General features: G+C 32.3%; 1 protein-coding gene across 4 annotated transcripts in view; it reads left to right on the top strand.

The window, feature by feature from the left end:
- Positions 1 to 26622, top strand: part of LOC118181923 (embryonic polarity protein dorsal-like) — a 59456-nt gene extending 32834 nt beyond the window's left edge. For 3 of the 4 annotated variants that reach the window (XM_035351175.2, XM_035351183.2, XM_035351161.2), the window contains 5 exons: positions 10718 to 10816; positions 10933 to 11163; positions 15046 to 15138; positions 21268 to 21333; positions 24357 to 26622. In XM_035351175.2, coding sequence (XP_035207066.1) covers positions 10718 to 10816; positions 10933 to 11163; positions 15046 to 15138; positions 21268 to 21333; positions 24357 to 24832 — 965 coding nt within the window. In that variant the 3' untranslated portion in view covers positions 24833 to 26622. The remainder of the gene's footprint in view (positions 1 to 10717; positions 10817 to 10932; positions 11164 to 15045; positions 15139 to 21267; positions 21334 to 24356) is intronic. The other variant, XM_035351168.2, reaches the window with a different exon arrangement.
- The last annotated feature ends 492 nt before the right edge of the window (positions 26623 to 27114 follow it).

Below are 27114 nucleotides of genomic sequence, written 5' to 3'. Positions count from 1 at the left end.
TCAAAATAATGAAAATTGCCAAATGATAAAGAAATGTTTCCAAGTAAGGAATTAAGCCATCAAGTAGTTTGGTTTCTGTTTTAGTCAACTATTTGAAAAATTAAACAACCTTATTTTATAATAGCTTTCAATTGCTATATTTTTTTTTGAAAGCGATTAGGTCCTGTTTTGAGTAACAGGCCCTCTATCCCTAACTAAAGTTGTTTTATTTAGCCCAAAAATGAACGTTATACCTATATGGGATATTTGCCTCAAAACGGCATCTTGCATTGAATCACTATAAACGGTGTATCACTTTTGCAATTGTTGCCACCAAATAATATTGCCCTGTATTATATTTAAAGAAGTTAAATGATGAGTCTGTATCAATGTATGAAGTGTGAAAAAGCAAAAATACCTAGAGTTATCAAGTTTTGAATAACCTAGTCCTTCAACAAATGTGAGCACCTGGAAGCCTGAATTTTGAATTTTAAATTAATTTTATTATCTGTTTGATATTTTGTAAAACTTTTAATTAATTTTTGATTAACAAACTTAACGATTTCAAAGCGAGCAGTGGCAACACTATATGGAATAAAACATTATCCCCAGTGCAAGACTGTTTGTCGAAAATTCTAAATATATGCTGTTTTTAAATATTTGGTGATTTTGCTGTTGAATCAAATTTTATGTGGTGTAAGCACCAAGAATGGGATATTTAATAAATAAAGTAAACACATAAAACATTAATAATAAGGTGACCAGATTTTCTGGAGGGCAAAGTGGGATGCAGGGATCCAAACTTAAGTGGTGGAGGAGGGTGGGAGAGGGCGGAAGCCCCCTGTGAAGGTGAAAATGCGGAGTGCAAAATTTTTAGTGAAGTCACATTGTCCTGTAAAGAATTATCGTGTGTGTTAGAGTCTTCTATTGAAAGAAAAAATGGAATTTATCTATATCTCATACTGAATCAATTATTAAATCAACAATCACGGACTTTGGGATCTGGACTAAGACAACTCAGATGTGCTTTCAGTAAGAGTAAGAGCGAACAAAGAATAAAAAAAAAGCAATCAGAAAATAAAAATTGTTGCTTGAATGTGTCGATCCAGCACATGACGCCGCAAATGTATTAATTTGATGCGGACAATGGACCTTCCTGATCAGCCGCTGACCTAGAAGGATCATCCTGTGTTGGTACTCCGTAGACGTATTTCATTGATGAATGAATACTTCTAAGAAGTTTTGGCTCTTGTAGAAGTCTTTCATAGACTTCATCACAGGAACTACTGGAACTATCAAACTCAAAATTGCACTTCACCATTAACATTGTTGTATTTCCAGTTTTAACTGTGTCTTTTCAGTTGTCCATATGATATTCATAGATGAGAAATTCACTGGCGGCATTTGTTCCTAGAAGACACAATATAAACTCTATAATTTTCTGGATTTGCGCACCTAGCACGTTTTTATCCTCGAAATGAAGAGAACTTTCAGCCCAATCTTTTGTGGTGAAATAAATCGCCTAATGTAGCTTACTTTGTCAAATAACTCATCATCATTGTTGTCAACCTTCGGAAGCTTCCACCCAGAAAGTTCATGCTCTCTTGTACTTTTTCCCATGACGGTGGTTCCTTTAACGCAAGCCAACTAAATGCATTTAGATATTCGAATTGCTCAACCCTCTCTTTCAGATATCCAGCACAGTTGTCGTAAAAATTTACAATGGTTCTTATAATGTCATTTTTTCTCGCCAATCCTTCCTCTTCTAACTGAGTAATCAGCATACATATTTCATTTGGCAAAAAGTTTTTTGCGCTTCTCTCAGTGCATTTAGGTATTAAATCATCCAATTCCGAAGATACTTCCAATGCTGTAATAGTCTCTACTTCTATGTGCAGAATTGCCACTTGAAACACCGCAGCGATATTATGTATGAAGTAGAGCCACAATTCAGCACAGGGATTCTAAAAAAAGTTGCTGATTAGGGTGGAGCACTTCCCTTCTGACAAGAAATAGGATTTCAGTGCAGAAAACAATTTTAAAACTCTCCCTACTGCTGCAGGCATCAGTGATAACCATCTGGTTTTCCCATATCCTAAAATGCGCTGGTATGCTATAGAGGCAAAGTAGCAAAATTCTTTGAATGACTCAACACGAACAGTGTAGATGCGGAAAAAATAATAAATTTTCATAATAACTGCTTCCACATAAATTTGTCCAGAATTTTAACTTTCACACCTGACTAGTGATGAGTCAGTACTACCGAACCGGGTATTTTGTAATGGGTACTTAGTTGTAACGGGTACTGAAAATCGGTACGTCCAAGTACCCGTTACCTCAGTACCCAAATCGGTACTTTTCGATATTCGTTACTTCTGTACCGAAACGGGCACTTTTCGGTATTCGTTACTTCTGTACCGAAACAGATGCTTTTCAGTATTCGTTACTTCTGTACCGAAATGGATGCTTTTCGGTATTCGTTACTTCTGTACCGAAACGGGTACTTTTCGGTATTCGTTACTTCTGTACCGAAATGGATGCTGTTCGGTATTCCCTACTTTGTAACGAAAATATGCGTCTCTTCTCGGTATTTCGGTATTCGTTACTGGAGGATCGATGAGGGTTCAGCTCACTTCAGTTTTGGTACGAGGACAGTAGTATCTGGTTGTATTAACGAAATGGTGATATGCGTGCCTGCTCCTCAGACACTTGCGTAGTTGACATGTTTTCTGATATTCAAAATCTTACTCCATACAGATAAAATCAAACACGTGGTGACGTGGCAGAGTTCCTTCAGTGCCCAAAATCGTTAGCTGCGTATTTCGGTACTCCAAATCGTTACTAGGGCACTTCGGTACTCCAAATCGTTACTAGGGTACTTTGGTACTCCGGTATTTCGTTACTTCGTTACTCCAAATCATTACTTGGGTACTCGGTACTTGAAATCGGTTTTCGGTACTTTTCAAAGTAACGGTTACTTGAGTAACGGGTATTTTGTACTGGGTACTTGTCTGTACCCGTTACTCTCATACCAGGTACAAGAAAGTACCGAATTTGCCCATCACTACACCTGACAGTGGCACAAAATATCTCACTATCACAGGAAATAGCTTGACATTCTTATGGTTCGACGTGTTTGTAGACACTGTCACAAAATTCACGGCATTTAATTCTGCTTTGACACGGTTCATTACATATGGGCAAAGTACATTAGTGACAGTGGCTTCATATTTTGTTCGTGTGCAAGTGAATTTAAAATACTTTTGCATTAATTGGAAGTACAGTCCATCGACCTAAAGCTGTGATTGTGATAAATCGTGTGGTACGCAAAGGTACCTTCTGTAGCAGCCAACCGAGCTTCCTTTTCTCCTAACTAAAATCTTAAAAAATAGTTTGTAATTGTACCTGACAATGGTGACTATTTGAGGGCGTTTTTGTGATGATCCGTATTCAAATGCTTCAATATATCTCCACACCCGCTGTGAGCAACGGAGAAATGTGATCCACATCTGTCGCAACGCACGTCACTATTGGTGTTGCTTCTAACCTTCTTTATGAATGGAAATTCACCTAGTAATTCCTCATTGAATTTCGAATTTCGTTTTGGCATGAATGATGCTCAGTGGAGACCCGGGTAATGTTACTCACATAAGAAAAAAATAAATAACCACCGAAACACGAGAATCTCGCTCACAAACCACCTTAGCCAAAGAACATCTGTGTAAAGAAGAAAAATATTCCATAGAATGTAATATAAACCAATTTGCTATTACATCTCTGGAAAGTGGAGGGAAAATTCACCAAGGGATTTGGCAACGGAACCTGGTGGCGAGAATTTCCCCCTCCGTGATGTGTACAGGAAATTGAGGAACATGGTGTTAAGAAGAAACGTTCTACGACAAAACTTTTCTTTGACTTTTTGTGATAATTTAAACTCGAATTTTTGCACTTTTTTTGGTTAAAAATAACTAATCCATTAATTAATTAACTTGCACCCAAAAAGATTTTCTTTTCCTTTAATGTTTAAAGAAATTTAAAACGATATTCGTTTTATGGACTCTTGATAAATGTGACGACCAAACTTCGACGCCAGCTTGGAGTTTTGGCGACAGATATTTCGCGCATGCACAGCTGTTTCTGTACCTTAGCCACCAATTCAATCGCCGCCCATGTTTCTGAGTGATGACATCATAGGTCATCGAACATCATAGCTCATCAAGGCGTCACCAATGCGCCATGGCACCCAATTCAAGTTAATTGACGTTAAGAGTCTGTTTTGTAGAAAAGCGGGACAAACAGGCATCCCACCAGGACAAGCAAGGAACCAAAAGACAAATAAAAAAAACAGAAAAATGTATGCTAGCATTGAGTGCTGCACCGGGAATTCTAAATGTATACTGCTATGCTGCTTTAAAATTTTTGTAATTTTACTGTTGGATTGTGTATGCTGTAAGTGCGAAGAAAATGGTGCTAAATAAAGCTAATAAGCCTCCCCCCCAAAAGCTTAGTAGGAGTGAATGTAACAGCAGACTTTTAGACTGCGAGCTGAGCAAAAGCGGGAAAAACCTTAACAAACCTTTTTGGGTGACTGTTTAAATTTGAAACCTTTCAAATTTGTTTTTGAGATAATTTAAAATTTTTATGGTACATTCTATATTAATGAGGCATGCTTTCTGTGTATTTAAATTAGGGATACATCAGTCAAATAATTTCGGTAAGGTTATGAACAGTTCATAAATGAATGCTTGCATTTGTTAGTTGAAATGCGGGGAAAGTATAGATTTTTATGGTTTTAGTTATATTAATGCTAATTAATAAAATAAAATTCCATTGTTATTTTGAAGATATTTTTTCTCATCATGTAATGTAATCTTCAGTTAATATTATCAAAATAGCCATTATAAACATGATTACATTAAGTGGTATCTACTATGCCTTGCAGATCAGTTTTAGCTCTTCTCTGACATACACTTGTCAAACATACTTAATTGTTTTATTTACTTCATGTTTCAACAGGTACGAGTCCTGTTCTGATGTGTTGAATTTTATATTGTGTGTTTAAAATAGTTTTGCCTGATTCTAGGAATTTGAGTACATTCTTGCTCAAATCAGTATTAGTATGGGTCATAAATATTTTTATAGGTGTATATTGATACAATCTGAAGGTTTTTATTCTGACTTTGACCACTTTTCAGTATCATTAAAACTTGGAGTTAAGTTCTGTTGTATGATTTATACTGCAAAAGATTGTTTAACAGGAGAGACTGGAAAATTCATCAGAACCTGTTAGGATCACCAAAGAATTTTGATTTAAGATAACTTCGTGGCAGTAAACTTGGAATTAAGTTGTGAGCATTATTTGAATTGGTTGTTATTTCTTATTGTAACAGTCACCCTAAAATTGCTTGCCTTTTTATTAACCATAGTGAAATTTTTAAAATTCCTAGGTAATGCTTTGCCATCATACTGCTTTTAGAATTGAACTGTGCTCTTTGATTTTTCATTATTGCATTCTTTTGAGAGTTGTTCTTTTAATATTAATTTCTTTCATGATTGTTTTTAGATTTTCATTTTTTCTTTTTCATGTGTGCGTGTGTATTTTGAAATGTTAGTCTTTTATGAATGAATTTTATGAATTTTTCATAATTGGATGTCTGGTTTCTCTGTTTCTGAGGTATATGCACTTGCTCTTGTACTGTTTTTGTTTGCGCTTGGTTGCCATGTCTAAAAATGCTATGCAATAGAGTCTTGCGTATCTGACATACTATGGCCCCCCACCAAAATAAAACCCTGCTTCAATGAGCTACAAGAATTGCAAGTTCTGAACATAGTTTTTTTTCGTTGCTGCCAACTCTTTTGTGAGGCATCTGTCTACTCTGTGGTTCATGTGTCTGTCATTCAGTGTAGTGCAATTTATCATTTGTAAGTGGATCAGTTTATGGTCTGTTACTGTCCATGCATATGTGTCTGTGTGTGGTGTGTCTAGTTTGATTGGGTTGTGGAGTTTAAAAGTTGAAATTTACGCAGATACAGAAAGAATGGTGGCAAAAAGAAAGTTGTCGTATTGATGGAACAAAAACTTGAGGTAATCAATAAATTGAACAAAGGAGAGACTATGCAGAAGGTACTGATTGCTTTGGCATTGGATGGGTAACGGTATGAGATTGGAAAAGGAAACTATAGAAAAATGGTGTACATCAAGTGTTACAGAATGCTCAAAGAAACAAAAATAAGGAAAAAATGTGACTAATGAAAAAATGTGACTAAAAATAATGAAAACATGCTTTGTATGATTGGTTTACACAGTTCAAGAACAAAAGTATGCTATATGCTATTTCAGTACTGTTTTATAGCAAAAAGCATTGCATTTTCACAATTATTTCAATGAAAGAAACCCAGATTTTTCAGCAAGTGTGTGTCAGTTGGTTTGACTGATGAGGGGGGGCAATCACAGTATCCATCATTATGAAAAAGCATCTTCAAATTTTGAAGAAATATAGACATCTAAAGAAAACAGGAATTAATGGAAACTGAAAAAATAACAGGTAATCAGATATTTAATGTGAGAAATAACTGTGAGATGAGTCAGACCTTAATTAAAATGTAAGAGTCTTGCAGCTAGAATTAAAGCAGCAACTTCTATGTGTAAGGAAGACAAAGAAAGGCGGACAGTTTTAGCATGTAGAATATGCTACATCAAATTTTGAAATGAACCTTGTGATGATTGGCAAGTCTTAAGATCATGGAGCCTTTTGAACAGTCTTAAATAGCACTCTTCTTTTAAAATACTATTGTCAGAAAAACACATAGTAGGCAGTGAAATTTTCAGATTGGTTCTTTAACTAATTTAATCCTTCAACAGAGAAATTTTTGAAAGAAAATAATAGCCCAGAAAGCTGATTTGTTGCTAGATATTGCTACAGTGTACCATGATGCAGAAGAGTTTAAAGATGGTGACATTAAATCAGTGCTTCTGCTCCTTCCCCAGGATAACCACCATTTGTCACCCTATGGATTAGGGCATTTTTAGAAATTATGAAAAGGTACAATCTCATCAAGTTATTGTTCACTGTGAAAGAAGAAATTGAAGATGGACAGGAGGACGTAATTGAAAAATTGGAACACATCAATGTAAAGGCTGTTGCTTATTGGGTTACATGGGCCTGGCCTCATGTAAAGGCTACAACAATTGTCAAATCAATGGAAAAGATGCAAGGTTATGATGAAAAGATGAAAATGGAAAGCACAGATGAGACCAAAGAAACAATTCTACCTTTAGTGCTACATATCCCTGGATGTAAAGATTCATCTTTGTAAGAAATCTGGTGTTGGATGAAGGATGTTTCAGAATAATATCCTAGTGGCAAGTGTTCATCTTCAAAAATCGAAGTAACAAGTAAAAATCATGTTTTATTTCATGCAAAGATTTAGGCTCTAAATCAAAAAATGAATTAGAAAGAAATTTCCACAAACTTGCAAAGCATGGTTGATAGCTAGAGTCATCACCTTCATCTACAATTGTTTAAAAAACTTTTATTGCTATTATTCAGTTCTTCATCAAAACTTAGTAAATAGTTGCAGTTCCAGGCATAATTCCATTAATGCATTGAAAGCAGAGAGGTTTTCAAAAAGTGCAGTAATATTATATTGTTTTATAATATCATACTTATACACATTAACTATGTACAATGTCATTAAAAACTGAATTTTGTGCTTATTTTGCCAGCTCATACACAACCAGTTATGTATATTACATCAGGCTTTTGAGTAGCAGATTTTTTTTCACCACCCTGATATGAAAGTTAATGCATATATGCATCCATTTGTGATCTTTATTTTAATTTTTTTCTTCCACTGATTCCTCTACTTGCAGTCAAACTTTTTGTTATTGGCTAGGACCTTTTATTGTAAAATATATTGTTCATTAATTCTGCAAAGGGGCATAGTGTTGTGAATTTTATGTAATTTTAACATACATGGCTACAAGAAAAGCAAAACTCTCCCAGAAAAATAAGATTACAGGTGTAAGTCTATTTAACATTGAGGTAAATGGTTAGCTCACTAAATTTGTGAGGTATTGCAAAGCTAGTGATGGTTTTTGTTGCCAAATTTGGTAATAAATTGCTAAAAGTTGTAAAACTTAAGTGACCATTTGGCGATATTTTGGTCCGGTCCCTGTATAACTGTAATTGATCCCTATATGTAAGTGTAACCATATCCGTCCCTTACATGTAACTTTAACCGTATATGCCTTCCAGCAATTTTGAGAAATGGAAGGTACTGGAAATTCTTTGGCTTCCGGGAGAAAACTATACAAGACCAGAAAAAACATCAGTTCTCAGTTTTAAATTCCAATTTAACTTTGCAGTATTGAGAGATCTCCGTGTGTTTCACTGTTTAGAGACACTTTGTATTGTGTTGTGTTTAACTTAGTAGTTTGACGTGGTAACTACTAATTGTGCTCTTTCATACTGAGAAGAGCTGTATGAGTACTTTTATGGAAAGTTCCAGAACTGTAAAGTCTTTCTTTTGGGAAAATAAATTTTATCAAGCTATCATTGGTTCTGCATGCATTCAATCCATTAGGAACCCATACACGTAACATGAATAGTTATTATATCAGTAGACTAATGAATTAGGCTGTCTCATTAATGTGTGGGTAGTTTTTTTTTCCCCAGCATTGCATCTTGTGTTACTTGAGGGATAGGCATGTATATGAATTAATATTTTAATTTCAGAAATCTATTTGAAGCAGAACTTTCAGGTTGAAGGATTCAGAAACTCTTTCCACGTGACAAGAAAATGAGTCAAGATGGATAAACTTTCACCCAGATTAAAAATCTGTTTGAGCATGGATTCACCTCAGTAGTATGTAGTCACCATCACCCTTGAACTGTAAAAGAAAGTTGAAGTCTTGCCAAAAATTTGTATGTTTTGTGTACATTCCTCTTATTTGTGGTCTATCTTCCAGCTTTCATTAGAATTTTTTTTTTTTTTTTAAACCAAGATACTACATACAGGCCTTTTTTTAAAAGTCATTACAATAGATACTGATACTAGTTATTCTTTCTTTACCATGCCACAAAATCCTAACTGTCATCATACGTGTCATTTTTGATAATCTAGAAAAACAAAATATTATTGGAAAAATTTTAACATTTCATTCAGGTGATAATGTGCCAAAATCATATGACTTCGTATCTGGCCGGGCAAACTGACGAATGCGTGTGACTTATTCTCAGTGATATTCTTCTGGTTTTCAAATCATATGATTTGAAACTTGCTGATTTCTTCTTATGGAGCTTTGTAAAATCATTTGTGTGCAAGGATATCTTGAATTCTGCAGAGGAGTTGATTGTACACAGTTAGACAGCATTTGGATGGCAGCAGACATCTTTAAGCTTGTCACATAGTATATAATGCAGTGAAGCCTTGCTGCTTGTATTTACATCATTGACTGATGATTTAATAATGTATGAACAGCTTGTGATATATATAGATATGTACTCCTGTTTGCATAATTTTATAATGCATATTATAGTAGTACTATATGCAATTTTCCAATTTGCATATTTAATTATGTATCATGATCTGCTTTGTTATATGTGTACACTTTTCATTAACCTTGTTCTCATAGAAGACTCACCAACTGGCTATATTTTTGTAGCTCAGCCATGGTTAGAAACATGCATATAATCCTTCCAGAGATACTATTTGCTTTTGCCATTGCACTTTCTTTTATTCCATATCTGTTCAGTTTTCTCACTTGCATCTGCTACTGTCAACAGTCGCAGGTATTTAGCCAGTATGTACGTCTGTGCATATATTGTATGTGTATAATAAGCATCCTTTCTTTCAGCAGGCCACATGTCTCAGAAATAAATTTCTAGATCCTTTGAAAGCAATGGTGTACCAATAATATTGTGGCGATGGTTTATGCCACAAGATTCCAAACTTGTCGGAAGGTTCATTCAAGGAGGGTCGAAAGCTTTGGTAAAACATAAAATTAACTTTATTTAAAATTAAAAGGTAAAATACGAAACTAAATACATGGTGATAAGCTGACACCAAATGTCGACCACAAACACTTAGGAACAGTGAAGCACAAGTGCAAGAGAATCTCTTGGTGAAAAGTTTAAGTCTTTATGCTCACTCTAAAACAAGTGCGTACGGGTGCAGCACGGCTAACATGGATACTGCATGCAGATATAAAAAATGCAGATATTCTCATCGTAATACAAATACTCCACCACTATATTTTGTTTCTTTTAACCTCATGTATATGCCATATAACTTCATTGAACTCATTTAAGGATACTGTGTATAAAATAAAAATCTGATGTATGAAATGAAAATGTCAAACAAACATTCCTGAAAGGGAAAATGAAGTTTATGAGTAAAGCATTGTTGTGAAAATATTGTTGATTAGTACTGCCATTTAGTAAGTAAAACAGAACACATTTTAACACATAATATCATCTATTAGTAGATTAATATTCTGGCCCAACTATCAGGCTGAAAAATGGATTTCAATGTAAGGTCTTGGAACACACAATTGTGGTAAAATTCTATAGGTTTATCAAAACATATGCATGCATATATTTGCATTCCAGGTTATGGGCTTTGCATATTAGTTAAGTCTGGTGATATTAATTATGTAGAATACTTGCGTTGAATTTTGATAGTTATTTTTCTGTTTGCTGAGTAAAACATTTTAATGAAATCCTTTTCTTTTCAGAAACTGTCTCTGACCTTACAATTACAAAATTAAGTCATTCTTCAGCTCCAGTTACTGGTGGTCAAGAAATTATATTATTGTGTGATCAAGTAAATAAAGGTAACCCACTAGCCTTTGTACATGCTGTTGTTTATTGTAATTATTATATTTTTGTAGTTTGTAGTATTTAGATTTTTATTTGAGATGATCATTATTGACATTTTACTTCCTTGCAGATGATATTCAAATAATATTCTATGAAGAAAATGATGGCAAAGTTACATGGTCTGCTTTGGGGAAATTTGCCCCACATCATGTGCACAGAAAAGCTGCAATATCATTCCAGACACCAGCTTATAAAAGTACAAATGTTAATCAGTCTATTGATTGTTTCATTCAGTTACGGAGACCTTCCGATGGTGCTGTAGGGAAACCAAGAGCTTTTATTCTGCACCCTTTGAGACAGGGTAAGCACAAGTTCTGTAATAACTTAGGTTTTGCACTTCTCACAGGTAGAATATCATAAATTGATGTGTATTTTAATTTCTGTGGTATGAGTTTTCATTATTAACTGATAGATATGCAAGTAAGTGACTTAACCCTGATGTAGTTCAGCATGTGACTATAAATGTGGCATGACTGCAAAATTGTGCTTTGATTGACTCAGAATTTCACATGAAAATAGGCAATTCAGTTATATATTCATGATTACAGAATGCTACTAAATAAATACAAATGACTACTAAAAGAAATATAGTTTAGTATATTGTAATCATTTACGTAAGCTATCCAAAATGTAGGAACATACCTTCAGTTAAATGGCCGAGGCAGCAGAACGTAGTAACTGCTATTTCTTATGTAAGGCTGTCTCCAATTTTTTTTAAAGCATTACCTAAGCAGATATATCATATTCAAGATAAACTCAAAGATTTTGATAGGAATGAGAGAAGACAAATATGATTGCCCCTCCATGCAAGCATTGTCTTCGCTTTTGAGGCACTGATCTTTTGGGTGTGCTATATATGGATGCACATTATCATCAACAAGAAATAATAAGTGATGGATAAGCTATTATAGTGTGCAGTATCACAATAGTGTCGAGAACTTATCAAGTTATCCTTTAGCCATAACAAATACATCCTGCATGAATATGCAGGTCACTGTTATAGCTAAAAGAAATCAAACCTGTATCATTACTTTGTAGCATGGGGTTTAACCCTTTCTGGATGGGCATTTCATATATGCATTCCCTACAAAAATCTCTCACAGATGTGTATCTCACCCATGCATCACTGCAGAAATGAGCTTTTAAGGGAAGGGTGATGCATATGCAGTTTTAAGCTGAACTATTTTTTGAAGATCACTGGATGCCATCCTCTGTCTGTTGCTGTGTCTGTAATTTTAAATGTTAGGTTTTGATATTCAAGCTGATAATAACATAAGCTGATAATAATATTTTTATAATATTCAAGCTAATATTATAAAAATAAGATCAATTTTTATAATTTTAAGCCTAAAAATTTCTTTTTCCATTCACTTAACTTTTTTACCATAAATTGCACTTTTTATATGTTCAACTATTCAGAATTTTCATTTATCAGGTATTCAGCATTTCCCGAGCTTTTATTGTGTTTGAATTGAACTGCATGCAGCGATTAACTTGCTGGAACCAAATTTATTTTAATGGCCTTAATGATTCTGTCTATGTGATGTAACACAAATTACTTTTATTTAACCTGTTAATGCTCTGATTATTTTAAAATGAGAATTTTTGAAAAACATTTTAAAATTTAATTTCATTTATCATAAATAAGGTAGTTATGAAGTTTTATTCACTCACCATAATTAGCAGTTCAGATAATAAGTGATCTATAGATAGCACTTGGTGCTTCTGGTAATAAAAGAACAAGTAACTTCCCTCTTATCTTATGTTTGAAAAAATATGAACTTTTTGCAAAATTAAAAACAAACAGATTTAAAAGAAAAAATCTTATTTTACATATCTAAACTTCCTTAGGTACATTTTTATTGAGTGCTACATATAAACAGTACTGCATATGAAAAAAATATGGATGTAAAAGTATAAGTGAATATTTATGTTTTTGTATCCATATTTTATTCATGTGTAGTTTAGCCTAGTTTCTTCCCCATTAATGGGAGGAAAAAGAACTATTTTTTTTAGCTGTGTTTTTTTTCCCATGATTTTTTTCTGTTGTGTAAGAAACTTGCTGACTCTGATTTAAATATGCAATCCACTTTTAAATTGAACAATCTGTATTTGTTATGCATGTTAAAGAGAAATGAACTTTCAGGCAAATTTTTATTTATTTATAGATTAAGTAAGTTGTATTAATTTTTGAATACATAAAAGAGAGGCCAAAATTTCTGGGAGAAATATGGTACAGCATGCTTTAATCCTGAAAATGATAATGAGTAATATAATCTGTTAAGCTGTTTCATTCCTGAAGTCATTTATATCAACTTATTTTATTGTTTGAAAATTATTTACGATCATTGTTTAAAAAGTGGTGGCACATTGAGCTGTCATATTTCAAATACATATAATCCTCCACCCAAACATATGCACCTCAAAGCCTGAAAGAATTTTGAATTTTGTTTTTGTTTTGTATTTTGTGCAAATTTAATGTATTCTTGATTAACGAATTGAATGATTTAAAAGGTGTTTGTTGTCACTGTACTAAGCATAAGATTTTTGTAGTTCAACTTTGGTTAGAAAGCTCATCGATTTAAAAGGTATGTGTCGCTATTGCTCAATATAAAATACTTTTTATGAAAAAGTTTCTTGCCATATGGTGAAACGTACAATACTTAATTTACCTTTCAAATTTGATCTGTCTTACTGGTTAACAAACTAAGTAATTTAAAAGCAATGCATGCAGTTTTTTTATCTCTGTAATTATTAATTACTAGCTGGACACATGAAATTAACACTAGCTGTACTCATGATTGTCAATATATATATTTTCTTTTTTAGAACTATTTTAGGTAGTGGGCCATAAAAGCAGTTGGTTACAATAAAGTGTTTCTTTTTTCCTATTCTACTTAATTCAAGGATATATTTACTCCAACAATCTCAGCTGTGGAAGTAATATATATATACAAAATTGAGTTCCTCTTATCTTACATCGCTTCTGGTTGGTAGTGCAAAAGACTAGTGAAAACAATCAGTTTCAACTCTACTGAAGCATTATCTTTCTGTGAAGATTGCATTATCTTTCTGTGAAGGTATCTGTGAAATCGCTTTCAAGCTCTGAAAATATTTGGCCTCTTGTTCCTAAAGAAAAATACCCAAGTTTGGTCCAGGTTTGTCTCAAAGTACGGCAATATTCAGCTGTACATATCTGTATGAGATTTCTTTTTTCAGTAAGTAAGTACAGAAACAGACTCGCTGATGAACACTTGGACAACTGTATTCAACTGGCAGCCATTACCTACTCTCTCAACACTAAAAAACTTGTTGATAACGAAAAAGAGTTGAATCCTTCTGATTAAAGTTAATAAGTCTGATAAAAATAACTGTCATTGCATTTGTTATTTATTAGTAACTATACTTCATTTTCTTTCTTAGTACAATTCAATTTCAGTTTTGTTTTGTTATATACAGTTTAATTAAAATTGATTTCATATTTACTAGAAATGTAAGTTTATAGACAATTAACAAATGTAATGTTTTTTTTTTTTTTTTTTTTAAATTAGTTGTTCTTTTGGTTTGTAGCTCAGAGTAGGATTTAAAAATGGCACAGTAGCTCAGAAGCTTCATAAGTTTGGTGACCACTGGTTTAGACATTGTTGCCATTGTAACTTGACTGCCTTTCTAAGCTAAAAACGTTAGAAGTTAGTCCAAAAGTTGTTTCTAATGCAAAATAATGAAGATTTGGGAGAGGAGGGAGAAAAAAAGTGATTACAGTAGGAGACAAATGTTTCCCAGCATTCTTATGGGGGGGGGGGAGAACACCCAGTGCAGCATATTTATAAATTTGGAACTTAATTGAAATTTCCCATGTAATAGATTTTTTATTTTTAGAATAATGTTGATTTAAAATCTAATTCAGTTTTCTTCTGCTTTTTACATATTATATAGTAATATTGCTTAAGAATGAAACCAGAAACATGACTATTTTAACCTATAAAATTTATTTTTTATGATCTATTAATATTAGTAGATGTTTTAATTTTGTTATTTTGAACTTGTTCATACAAATATAATATTGTAACAGGAAAGAATGAGTCACATTTTTTATTTGCTTATTGTTAGATTACAAGAATTTGAAAATAATATAATTATTTCTTCTGATTCCTTATGGAAATTGTAAATGTTTTGGTTTCAGATCCAGATGGTATGGCTCGAAAAAGGCGCAAATTTGAAGCGCTACGTCTAGATCGTGTCCTTCAGTTGAATAATTTATCATCAGATAGTGCTGGTAAAATTTTCATTTTTATTTAATAATTTCATATTCAGTAAATATTGGATGGTGAAATATATCACATCGAAACATTTGTACATAAGATGTATATTTAAGGAAGATGTTTTAATTATTAATGTTTTACAATTTTCTTCTTCCTCACATATATTTAACTTTTTTGGAGTTTAGAAAGTATGCAAATTTTTTATTATTGGATCTTGTTTGGTAATCTTTATTTGTACCTTCGACAGTCTGATTTTTATCTGTATACATACTTTCAAATTTATGTTATTCTTTTCTTTCTTTTCTGAGAGCGTAGGTGAAGCCGATGTGAGTTTTGTAATAATAAAAAATTCAAGGTGAAATTGGCTTCTGTCATGGAACATAGTATAAGAGAAATACACTGCCATGAAAAATCAAAGAAACAACTATAAAAACTGATCTAACTTAAATGATTTTGTTTTGTTATGCTCGGCACACCTTTGGAATGCAGGATTGTCTATTTCTGCCAGAAGTGAATAAAAATATTGCTGATGTGATATAAAGGGGGGGAAGGGAAACATTGATATTACAATGTTTTAGAAATTCATAAAAAAAATTAAAGAGATGTGTGGTCACATTTGACTAAAATACAAGCTGTACAATGATTTTCTGTGTTGTGTTTTAGATTGTCTAGAAGTTCCTGCTGTAACAAAGTATATTCATGATAAATAGCACCTTGATATTTTTGGAGAGGGCTAGGTTAGGGCTGCAGGATACTAGTTGGTATCATAGTGAGTTCCACACATTCTATCGGATTTAAATCAAGATAATATGCAGGCCACTCCATCTATTGGATTCCTTTGCCTTTAAGGTAATTGTCACTGTACCTATGATGACAAGCATTATTGCCCATTAGGGTAGGGAAATTATTATAAAAAAACTTGATTAATTATCAAGAACCTAATCTGTGTATATTTCAGCATTCATAATTAGTTGCGCTGGTAAAAATGCTTAGATCACTGTGTCCATTCAAAATGGTGTCGCATATAAACATGATTCCACCACGATTGTTTTATGGCTTTCGCAGATGTTTTTAGTCTTGTTGCTTGTGCTTTACTCCTTCAGGTTATAACATATTGGGAATCACTCTCTAAACAAAAACAATATTCATCAGTCACAAGAACTCTGCCTCTGCTTCTGACTGTAGTGCTCCATCAGGATGATCTATCAAGTGCATAATATATCCTAAGTTAGTGGGACACAAATCATAAATTTCATTGCATATAGATGTCTTTTTTGTAGACTATCACCTATGTTATATGTGGATAGTTGAGTTTTCATAGCTGTAGCAAGCTCTTTTGCAATATCGGCTGATGTCAGTTATCCATTTCATTTAACAGCTGTGAAATAATGATTCTTAGAGTTCGTTGTTTTTGACATCGACTTGGTTGTTTGCATACATCACCAATATCTTTAAACTGCTTCCAGATTCGTGTCATTATGTTGTTGGCTAGTTTTAGGACTTTTCAGACCTGTATCAATGTCTGTTAGGCTTCTATTATCTCAACTGCTAACCATTTCTCACAATCCATCATATGTCTTCTAAGCAACATGCTCCACCATCTACCTGCAAAAATTTTATCCATCTACACATATAGTCCTTGAAATTAGAATTTGAAGCATTCCTTGCTCCCCTTTTCATATATGCCAAAAGAATAGGTGCAAACGTTTACACTTTTCTCTGTCGCAAAGGTGAATCTTATTGAACTGTGTGATAGCATTGACCTTAAGCTCCAAATGAGCTGCTTTTCAAAAGTTTGCTCTGAATAGAAGGAACAAAAAGCATCTTTTTATAGCTGCTAGTTTAATTTTTTCCACCAGTATGTTTATTTTTCCATTGAATATATTGTGGATAAAAACAAATTTTCTTTCATTTGAAACATTTTGTAGCCCTCATCATAAGTTACCTTTCTAATATCCTAATCAGGCCTATTAACGTCTGTATTTTTCCTTGGAACTTTCACTTACTTTTAACTAGCTAATGGTATTGGTAACCAGTGAATAGAAGGTTTCAGAGGAGTGTGTCAAAAGGAGTTTTGTTCTTTTCAGGTATTTTTGAGAAAACTTTTGATATGTCTGCTGAGATTACTTTTGAATGTTTTAGGATAAATTCTATGGAATAGTATGAAATATTGTATCTTGAAAAGGATGTTAAAAATGTTAAAATTAAAAAAAAAAAAAAATGTTTCATAAAAAATTAACTGCGAATTGCAAAGTTGTAACAGTTTCATATGAATGTTTGTTTCAAATCAGCTGCAAATTATTAAAAATCGATTCTTAACTATTTGGTCTCTTGAAGAAATGTTTCATATTCTTTGCAGCCTTTTTATCCTCTTCAATTACAAAAATTACTGTATTTATGCAAAAAGTATCACTAAATAAAGTGAAAGAAGTAAAAAATAAAATTTGAATCTAATAGGAGAATTCTAAATATAGTATTGAACTACAGTAATTTAAAGCATGTGGCTATTAAAGCACATATTGCAGTATTCGTATCAAGACATTTGATTATAAAATTAATTTGTAGAAATACAGCCAAAAGTCGTTAATTCGGACACCCATAATCCGGACCTCAAAGCTACAAACTTTCTGCGCATGCGTCGCGTTGACGCATGCGCGTAAGACCTTTACGGCTGCGAATTTACGTGTGCGCGTGCGCAAAATACGTTTACGAATGCGCGTTTAATGTATAACGGATGGTATAAGCTAAGCTCTAATTATCTATTTCAGTTAATGTTGCAGATTGCGTTGTTCCTTAATCTTCGAATTGGATCCGGCTTATTATTTTTTGTAGACTGTTAGAGCAATTTTATAAAAGTAAGCTTGAACTTTTGATTATGTCAAATAGAATTTCTGATTTATATTTACTAATACGTAACGGATCTACAAAGCGAAAGTATGTTTCGGAGTCCATTAAACAAAAAGTGGAATTGCTCCAAAAAATGGATAAAGGCATATCCTTTGTTTATGTAAACTTTAACGTTTGTTTATCTTTAACGCTGCCGCCGGCACGCAATGAATTGGAAGTTGATCTGTCAGCACTATCCTTATCTTCAGGGCAGATGTTTTTATTTTATTTGGCTTATAATTGCTTACTAAATGTAGTATTTCATTTCGATGTACTCCATCTTTGATATGATTTAAATCAAATGCCTCGTCATTACAATTCGCTTCCGATAGCGAAGAAAGTGACAGAGGTTATTGAAAACGAAAAAATTTCGATTGACAAATTAGTCGGTATTCTCGACACAGCAATTATAGGACTTGAACAGCGTAACTTTGTAACTGAACAAGAAATTATGTCTGTTTATAGAATTAAAGAGAATGTATTATCACATAAAAAACGAAGCAACTTAAACAACTTACATTGAAAGAAATGTTTAATAAAGTAAACAAATAAATATTAAGCCTTTTTTTTTTTTTTTTGTAAATTTTGATACACTTTAAATCATAATTGTTCTTTATTTCGTAAATTACGGTTTCATATTTTTAATTTTATAATTTCTTCATGCCATTTTACCAGATTTAAACTGATGATCTATAATCCAGAAAAATCGATAATCCGGAATCACTGAAGTCCCGACGAGTCCGGATTAACGACTTTTGACTGTAATTACATTAGTTGTAATAGTCTTTTAGTGCAAAATATTTTTCTTGTAGTAAATAGTTTTCAAATATATGTAATGATTTCACGTACATTTTTTACCAATCGAAACTATCATTTTTGATTCTCTGAATTTCCTAGCTTTTTAGGCATTTCACTTTCTTTATTATTATATCATAAACTCGTAGAAACTCTGTCCTGATAGGCAACACTGCTTCTAAGTTTTTTAACTTAAAATTATTTATAATATGGTAGTCAGTGCCGCTCCCTAGTTAACTCGGTCTTACTGAGTTAAAACGCGGTACTGCACAGGTAGAAAAATGTATATACAGTTTGAACTGTCATAAAAAATTGAATTCCCAACCGACAAAGTTAAATTTCTGGGAAAAGTAGGGCTGCAGTCCAATATGAAAAATAAGTATACTTTCTGGTTAAACTGAATGTTCCAAATGGTGTTTAAGTAAATGTTCAAAATGGTGGTCTTCAGTATCGATACATTTCTGAGTACGAGTCACAACCGATTCTGTACTTCGCACCAAAGAGTCCAATGGCATTTCTGCACACACTGCTTGAATCTCATCCCAAAGTGTGTCAAGGTTTTGTGGTCTGTGAGGGTACATTTCATCTTTGACTGTGGTGTAAAGTCTGGAGAGCATGCAGGAAACTCGATTGGTCCCTTGCATCCTATCCACTGGCTTGGTACATTTTGATCCAGGTATTCTTGCACATCCTTGTGATAGTGTGAAGAGGCGGCATCTTGTTGGTAATAAGACATGATACGTTACAGAATATCAGGGAAAATAGAATTAGCAAGCATTGGTAGGTACTTTGCTCCAATTACATAACCTTCAAAACGGAAAGGTCCAATGATTACCCTAGGAGACGAACTATACTATATTTTTGCACCATGCAAATTCACAGCCTTTTTAACAGTAATGTGAGGATTATCTTCAATCCAGTGCACATAGTTATGCCTATTGATAATTCCGTTAAGTTTAAATTCCACTTCATTCGACGAAACACTATAGCCCATTAATCCCGGTTCATGTGTAACCATCTCCTGAACCCATTCACAAAATTGGACCTGAATGCTATCGTAATGTGTTGTAAACCATGTAACCTTGACATACTTTGGGATGAGATTAATGAGATGTACTCAGAAATCCCATTGGACATTTTGGTGCAAAGTACGGAATCTGGCCTGACTCAGAAACGAATCGATGCTGAAGATTACCATTTGACCATTTGCTTTAAACACCATATAGAACATTCAGTTTGACCAAAAAGTACACTTATTTTTCAAATTGGAGTATAAACTTACTATTACGAGAAATTTAACCTTGTAGGTTTGAAAATAAATTTTCTATGAGAGTTCAAAGTGTGTATACATTTTCCAGATGCATGCTGTAGTGCTTCGATAATAATATCTAGTATTAAAAATTAATGTTTTGTTTTAATTTAATTTTGGCTTCAATAGAAATATCCCATTTGAAGTATTTAATAAAAATTTAGTAAGCAAAAGTGTGCTGTTTTTTCATATAAAAAATAAAATTATATTCTTGCTCAGCTACCATCAATAATATTAAATCCTGGGAAGAGAGTTCCATTTTAGTTATTGCCAATTGCATGAGTGTTTTCATCACTTCTGTAATGTGCAGCTTTTATGAATTTGGTGTTTCAAGGTCATCTGTGAGGACCTTTTTTAGGCGCATAATTCTTAAATGCTTTTCTGTAATAAATACAGTTTGACTACATGGCTGATTTTCCCTTTGTGTATTGTGATTATGAGCCAGGTTCCCTTAAAAAGTCCTCCTTGAAGACATCCCTTCCCATAAGTAGATAGGCCTTGTGTACTTTCCATAATCAAATAACCTAACCTAATTGTAATAAATAACTTAATTTATATAATTGACTTCCAAAATAGAGGCTTCATTGAAAAGCCTAGAGTTATACCTTGTCAAATCAGAATTTTCTTGCTTTACTTAACATTAAAAACTAAAATTACAGTGATTAAAATGATTATAAAAGTAATTAATTGTGTGTGAATTGCTGTAAGATTTTTTAATGTCATGCTAAATTTTTGCAGGAAACCAGTTGTACATGTTATAGATTTTTAAACTGAGCCATTTTTTTTTCAGCTGGTGACAAAATCTTTTTATGGGAAAGCAAAATAATTTATCAGATTACCAATATATATCAGATTACTATTTTTTTTTATTTAACTAATGAATTTAAAAATTGCTAAGTTCAATGATTCTCTTAAAAATTTTCCTAACTTATTAAAACTTTTTTTTTTTTTTTTTTTTTTTTTGTGAAAGTGCACATTTTAAATTGTCCTTGAAATAATGCAATTAATTTTCTTTAATCAAAGCTGGCAATCACAGCAGACAATGAAGTTATGAGAATAAAATTTCATATCCTTCTGATGTTAAAACTAGATAGCAGTTTTATTAACATTTTAAATTAATTAAATTTGTTTTAAATGAAATATCTTTATGTAGCTGAGCCTGCAGTTTCTCCAAGAGTTGTTAAACAAGCTGTACGAATGAAATTTAATAATCAGAGCAGTAAGTGTAAATTTTCTTTAGTGTCTTAATGCAATAGTTAACAATATCTCAATAATTTTGCTCACTTTATATACTAAATTTTAATAAAAGAACTTGTGTGTTTGCATACTTACCATTGATTATATAATAGGGAACTAATTTAGTCTTACTTGTGAGTGTGTGTGAAATATTTCAGTAAAATATGCATTTTTTTTTTGAAAAATCATTTAAGGTATGAGTTTATGGAATAACATTCAATTCTTCATTTTGTATTTTATTACCTTAATCACGAATTTCACAGCTAGTACTTTTATTTATGACATAAATTTTCATTAGTTCTTAGTCTGTTTATTTTGATGTTAAAGCACTATTAAAATATATCCATTCATTTCAAACACAAAATAACATATTCAAAATTTTGTGTTTTAGCAGACATTATTAGTGTACATAACAATATCAACTTTTTTTTTTTTTTTTTTTTTTTTTTTTTTGGCAGACTAAGGATCTAGCACAGTGATTGGCAATCTTGTACCTTTGGTGTGCCAAACCAATTTACCAATATAATTCAGGATGCCACACAGTAGGAAATATTTAAAGCAATTGGATTCCTGTAGTAATGCATGCAGAGTTAGGGAATAGAAGACAAGAATGCAGATTTAGAGTTTTATTTTATGTTAATTATGCATAATTTAAAGATATTTATTAATATAAAAATAAACAGCATTAAATATAGCTATTCCTTCAACATAAATAAAAAATTAAAATTGTGCATGTATTATGTATTTTTTGAACATATTTATTAAAAAAATAAACAACATAAAATACAAGTATTCCTTCAGTATAGTTAAAAAAATTAAAATTTTATTGTGAACCTTTTCCGAGTACCGCTCTACTTAATATTGCAATATCAGGAGTATAATTTGTGACTTTCAATTTGACACATGATTCTGAATATTCTGTTGTTAAATAACTTCTAGTGGACTCAAAATAATTTTCATATAAAAAAAGATTTGTTCACTTCTTCTAAAAGAGATTTAAATTGCGCGTATGCCGATGAAGAACAATAAACTATGGAATTAACTATTTTAATAACAGTGTTCACTACAGAAATTATGCACTCTGATGAAATTACTTTTCTGATGTCATAGAGAGGAGAGACAGGGCAATTTCTGTCTGCCTGATAGCTTTGTGAAGTGGTGTAGAATGCCACTGAGAATTGTACCATGTCCAAATCTGGCACACGTGTCATAGGTTGCCAGTGCCTGATCTAGCAGTTCTCATTTCTTCTGCTCATTTTATGCTTATTAATTAGTGGATAATGATATGTTTTTGCACCATAACATAAATTACAGGTATCTATCAGAAAAATCTTGTTAGAAACTCTGTCCATTTGGGAAATAAAAGAAAATAATACATTTTTCATATTTATTGTACAATTTAATTTCTGTTTTTACTTATGACCTCTTGCCACCGTTTTTGAAAAATGTATTGTCCTCAGAGGTGAAGAATTCATTTATTGCTTGGTGGACATCTTCTGTTTTAATTCTCGCCCCCTTAAAATATATATTACAAGGAGAGAAAGCAAATGATAATAGGAGGGTGCTAGTTCTGGGGAATATGGTGGATGTGGCAGAATTTCCCAGTCTAGCTCTGTGTTTTTTGACGAGTCACTAAAAGCGGCGTGTGGTCTGACATTATTATGATGTATTTTCCAATAAAAAGTCACTGACCACTTTTTTTTAATTGCTTTGTTTAAATCATCCATTTGCTGACAGTATCTGTATAAATTGAGCTTTTCTTTAGGTTTCAGAAGCTTGTAATATTGGCCATTCCACTTACTCAGGCTTAAACCTGTTTTAGAAGTGAAGGGTGTGGGTCATATGGGTTTACAGTATTCTCTTTTTTCAACAAGTTTTTATAGGTAATCCACTTTTCATTTGAATTCATCATCTGGTCCAAAAAGGGTTCGTTTTTGTTCCAAGCCAGCAGAGATGTATGTATGATAATTTAATCATGCAAATTTTTCTCACTTAACTCATAACCTGGAATTTTGATCGATTGATCCTAGTTTTTGAATGTGGTCGGAAGTGGTTTCTTAAGTTGAATAATGCTTTGCTGCAAATGTCTGATGTCAATGTCAAAAAAGCATCTTGCTCTGTCATGGGCTTCTCAGTATTTTCATCGATCAAAGATGGCCTTCCAAAGCATGGCTTATCAATAGTCAAAATCACCTGCTTGTAATTTTTTTAACCATCACCTGCAAATTCTTCCTGGAACTATCACTAAATTTCAATAGTCTTCTGTAGCATTTCTTCATTGTTGGAATTTTTACAAAATACAGTGTTATATATGAATTTTATTGGTAGCCATGTTTACACGACGCAAGAGAAACGCGCCAAGGTGAAACATAAAATTAGCAAACTATCAACCATACGTTTGACATAGATTTAGTCAAAAACTTAATTGATTTCGAAGGCAAACAGATACAGGTCCCTCTTCATCAGGAGTAAAGAAATTTGCAAGACTGAAATCAGTTTTGGAGACCTTGCAGTCTTGCAGACCAATCTGCAAGACTGAAATCTATCAAATTCTTGAATAAATCTATGACAAGCACAAGGTTATTGCTTTGCTAATTTCATGTTTACACAATTGCATCTCGCTAATAATGATATCAAACACTTTTATTTCAGGTGATTTAGGAGAGCAGATGTTTTTAAATGCAGTGATAAAAAGAAACGGGCATATATGTCTTAAATGAATACCTGCATGCACATTGAAACTTGAAGTAACATTATTGGACAGAACTTTCTGGTAGACCATATATTTATTTGAATACTGTGCAGCTGACAATTTTTTTATTCGGTTTTGAAAATACTTACTGAAGGATAAAACATGTATTTATTGAAGTAAAAACTCTATTTTGAAACAGATTTCTATTTTTAATTTTTGAGCTAATGGGATAAGATTTAATCTACTCATTTTATTAATGTAATAAAGTGAAATAATAAATGTTAATTTCTCTAAATTAGTATATTTTCTTGCAGTGCCTGTGAATCAGTTTCAACAAGATTTTACATATGAAACAAATTATGAGCCTCATCCTTCTACCTCCATTCGTGGAAATTTTAATGAAAACGTGTCAGTCCAAAAAGATGGTCATCAGAAATCATTTTCTGTATCTGGAGCAGCTGCTACTGCTATGCCAACAAACTCTGCAGTAAGCTCATCTCGACTTAAAGTTGAAGATATATTAGCTATTGCTACAGAGCAGATAGGAATGGACAATTCTCAGGCATTCTGCGAAACAGCTTGTGATGACACTTTAGATAAATTAAGTAGCCTTGATCTGGGTATAGATGCCTCTGATTTAGATGTAAATTTGAGTGGAATAACTTTAGATTCATTTTCAGATCCATCAGGACTAAGTTTTTCAACACCTGTAACAGAAGATAAAAATTCATCCGAAAAACTGCAGTATCATGATAATGTAAAAATTCAGGAAAAGGAAAGTTGTACATAACTAGACATATGCAAATGCTTATAAGTAAAAGAATTATGTAGATATTATTTGTTTTGTACAGAAAAATGCATTTTAATTACATGTATTTGTATCCATCAGTTGTGACATCAGTTGTATCCATATGTCTGCATTTGTGTAAAGAAGTATTTTATATTTTCCACTAATTTTTCATGGCTGTATATATTTTGATAAGCACTGCCAATTATTTCTTTTTGTATGTATATTTTATTATGATAAAATTATTATATCGTTAAAGCTATTTGAAGAAAATTTATGTAATAAAATTCATGTTACACATAATACTTTTTTCTTTCAAAGAATTAATTACAGTAAACATATTTTGTAAGCTTTTCCAACTTGTATTTATCTTGATTTATTTGAAAACATAGCATGTAGGTATACGAGCGTGCAATTCGAAATTTTTTATACTTAGTATTTGGAAAAATAATTGAGAAATAGTTATTTCTTGAATTAACAGAAACTAAATATTTTTCATCAAAGAATATTTCTGCTTCTCTGCATTAAGAACTAAGATCTATTTAAAATAGAGTTTCTCATTATGAAACTGCAGTGATGAGTTTATTTGGCATAATATATTGGATCTGAAGTTATCTTTTATATGTATAAAAATATTGATTTCTCAAAATTTGTTGAAAAAATTGAATTTGAAGTGATATATAGTATTTCAAAATATAAATAAAAATTTAAATATTACTTTAAACAATACAAAATTAAAGCAGATAAAATTGATAACCTGTGAAAGCATAATATTTCTTGGAGGGGGAGGAATGATTGTTTTAGAAACCAATTCTAACTTTTGACAATCACAGGGAATCTGATCTTTATCACTCATAAACACATATTACGGTGGGATTTCATGCTTGCAATGATATATTTAATTAAAGTTTGAGAAGGAAAGTTTCACTGCTCAGTATAGGCTTCAGGTTATTCTCTTTCAAGGGTATTATAAATTCTCTGTGGCATTTGAATCAGAAAATGTGACTGACAGATTTATTCCTTCAATGCTTTTGATGTCAAAAAGTGTGTCAACTTAGTCTGCTGGATATGTATGTACATTTGTAATCCCTGAGAAGTAAGTTAGATCTATCTATGTGTACCTCTAAAAGACTTTATTTTAGTGTCTCTAGATAGGTATGCTTTTTTTCATGTTCAGGGCAGTACATCTTTGAACATTGTTCCTTGTCTTATCATAATATCTGCACTGCCATACCGGTCATATTCGGTAATAGTGGTTGGAATATTTCATATTTGTTGTCTAAATGCATGTAGAATAAAATTTTAAATTGAACTTTCATTTACTGTAAAGGCCCGTCTACACATAGCGATTTCTCAGCTGACAATATCTGAGATAGCTCGCCTGTCCACACGGAATGATTTTCTTGTTAGTACAGAAATTCACTTAGCCAATCGCTATGAAAGGAAGTTTTCCTGCCCTTTACAGCGTCGCACTGTCTACGATTTGTAAACAAAGCTTACGGTGTTGTCAAATAGTCAAAATAATGGATGACTATTTTAAATTGCTACTATAGATACAGCTACAATTTTGAACTTGGCTACTGGTACAGAAGGGGAAAAAAATGCGTTTGGACCAGAAATTGGGTCAAACGACGAGAAATTTATAGTGCCTTCGTAATTCCCTGCTCCGGGAGTTGCGTATTGAAGACAGAGTACAATTCAGAAAGTATTTACGGATGATGCCGCGTGATTTTGATTTTTTGCTAAATTTAGTTTGCAGAAAAATTTAAAAAAAAAAAAAAAAAAAAAGAAAAGGCGCTTTTCTTTTGTGTACTGAGTACACAGATTACTCCTTTTTTAGTTTATTTATTTATTTTTAAATTTCACTTTCTGGCACTCCTATTTGTGCATTTAAATCTTGAAATAATAAAATAACCATGTTTCAGAAAAAATAAGTAAGTACTGTGCTTTAAATCAAAACCTTTATTAATGAATAAATAGACAATAATATCATGAATATCAAACCAATATGAGTAAAAAGTATTAATGAAGATTACTACATTACAAAGCAACAGTGTAATTTGAGTGCAAAAATTTTAAATAAGAAATGTCATAAAGGTGTAAAGTCTTAAGTAGTATATTTATTGAACATTAAAAAACTAATATCAGCCGTATTAAATAACTAATACGGTCTGAAACTATGATTATATGACTCTATCAGTTAATCAGCGAATAAAATTTAGCAATATTGAATTAAATTGGGCTGTAATTTGCTTTCGCAAAATTCAATTAACACAAAACTGAGT

This window comes from Stegodyphus dumicola, chromosome 4 (genome assembly GCF_044657685.1).
Source record: "Stegodyphus dumicola isolate Sdum_Otavi_A_Nest chromosome 4, ASM4465768v1".
In the NCBI taxonomy this organism is placed as follows: Eukaryota; Metazoa; Arthropoda; class Arachnida; order Araneae; family Eresidae; genus Stegodyphus; species Stegodyphus dumicola.
Note: the sequence above shows the minus strand (reverse complement) of the source record. Positions and strands in the feature narration are given on the sequence as shown.